This window comes from Odocoileus virginianus, chromosome 3, assembly GCF_023699985.2.
Source record: "Odocoileus virginianus isolate 20LAN1187 ecotype Illinois chromosome 3, Ovbor_1.2, whole genome shotgun sequence".
Lineage (NCBI taxonomy): Eukaryota > Metazoa > Chordata > Mammalia > Artiodactyla > Cervidae > Odocoileus > Odocoileus virginianus.
This window is the reverse complement of record NC_069676.1, coordinates 11,415,427-11,417,320: the sequence shown is the minus strand read 5'-3', so window position 1 is coordinate 11,417,320 and position 1,894 is coordinate 11,415,427. Positions and strand designations below refer to the sequence as shown.

The 1,894-nt window shown below is 43.8% G+C and overlaps 1 protein-coding gene across 1 annotated transcript; it reads left to right on the top strand.

Moving 5' to 3' along the window:
* The first annotated feature begins 556 nt into the window (after positions 1 to 556).
* Positions 557 to 1,495, top strand: LOC110144086 (olfactory receptor 7G2-like). The gene has a single exon (XM_020903925.2). It carries the CDS (start codon positions 557 to 559, stop codon positions 1,493 to 1,495), a length of 939 nt encoding a protein of 312 aa, XP_020759584.2.
* Positions 1,496 to 1,894: the final 399 nt, after the last annotated feature.

The window sequence follows — 1,894 nt, the reverse complement described above, 5'->3', positions numbered from 1 at the left end:
TACTTATTTATTTTTGGCTGTGCTGAGTCTTCATTGCTGAGAGGGCTTTTCTCTAGTTGCTGAGGACAGGGGCTGCTCTCTAGTTGCAGTGCGCAGGCTTCTCGTTGCAGTGACTTCTCTCGTTGCAGAGCACAGGCTCTAGGGCACGTGGGCTTCCGCAGTTGTAGTGCGTGGGCTCAGCCGTTGCAGCTCCTAAGGTCTAGAGCACAAGCTCAATAGTTGGAGTGCATGGGCTTAGCTGCCTCGGAGCATGTGGGATCTTCCTGGATCAGGGATCGAACCATGTCTCTTAAATTGGCAAATGGATTCTTTACCACTGAGCCACTATCAGGGAAGCCTGATACTGTGATTTTAAAAATGGCTATTCCTCAGCTCTTTCCATAATTTACAAAAGTTGACACACTGCTTTTAGTAACTTTAGGTCTTTATTCAAAGTAACAAAATAATGTGTGTCCCTCTATTCCATTACTTCCTTTCTCAAATTGGTGTTTGCCTCTGGTGATACACCTGCTGCTGGACTAGGGGCCACAGCTTTCCCATCAGATTTATCAGCAATATGGAACCAAGAAACCAAACAGATGTTTCAGAATTCTTTCTCATGAGACTGACAGAAGACCCAGAACTGAAGATCACCTTCTTCAAACTGTTCCTGTCCATGTACCTGGTCACTGTCCTGGGAAACCTGCTCATCATCCTGGCTGTCATCTCTGACTCCCACCTGCACACCCCCATGTACTACTTCCTCTCCCATCTCTCCTTTACAGACATCTGTTTAAGCACAACCATGATCCCAAAGATCCTGGTGAACATCCAAGCACAGAGTCAAAGCATCACTTTTACAGGTTGCATCACCCAGATCTGCTTTGTTCTGACTTTTGTCTGTTGGGAAAATTTTCTCCTTTTAGTAATGGCCTACGACCGCTATGTGGCTATTTGTCACCCACTGAGGTACACAGTCATCATGAACCCTCGCCTCTGTGTTCAGCTGATTCTACTCTCCTTGTTCATCAGCGTTGCAGACGCCCTGCTCCACGGTCTGATGGTGTTGCGACTGTCCTTCTGCACAGACCTGGAAATCCCCCTCTTCTTCTGTGAAGTTGTTCAGGTCATCAAACTTGCTTGTTCTGATACCCTCATCAATAACATCCTGATATATTTTGTGGCTAGCTTATTTGCTGGTGTTCCTCTTTTTGGAATCATTTTCTCTTATATTCAAATTGTTTCCTCCATTTTGAAAATGTCATCATCAGGCAGAAAGTATAAAGCTTTTTCTACCTGTGGGTCTCACCTCTCAGTTGTTACCTTGTTCTATGGGACAGCTTTTGGGGTGTATATTAGTTCTGCAGTTACTGATTCTTCCAGGAAGACTGCGGTGGCTTCGTTGATGTACACTGTGGTCACTCCCGTGATGAACCCCTTCATCTACAGCCTGAGGAACACAGACATGAAGGGAGCTTTGAGGAAACTCATTGGTAGGGTACCTTCTTTTCTGTGATGGGTCATTGGGTTTAGGATGGGTTCACTGCAATGAATCAAAGTAAAGGAAATGCTAATGAGATAGAAAGCCTGACTTTTTCATCACCAGGTTCTTAAATAAATAGATAATACGATAGCTAAGTGCATTTTAACTTAGGGTTAATACCTGACTTGCTCTTTTTTTTTTAGCACTGATTTTTTTAAAATTTATTTTGTATTTCAGTATAGCCGATTAACAATGTTGTGATAGTTTACAGTGAAGGGACTCAGCCATACATATACATGTATCCATTCTCCCCCATACTTCCTTCCCATCCAGGCTGCCACGTAACTGAGAGTTCCATGTGCTATACAGTAGGTCCTTGTTGGTTACCCATTTTAAATATAGCAGTGTGTACATGTCCATCCCAAACTCCCT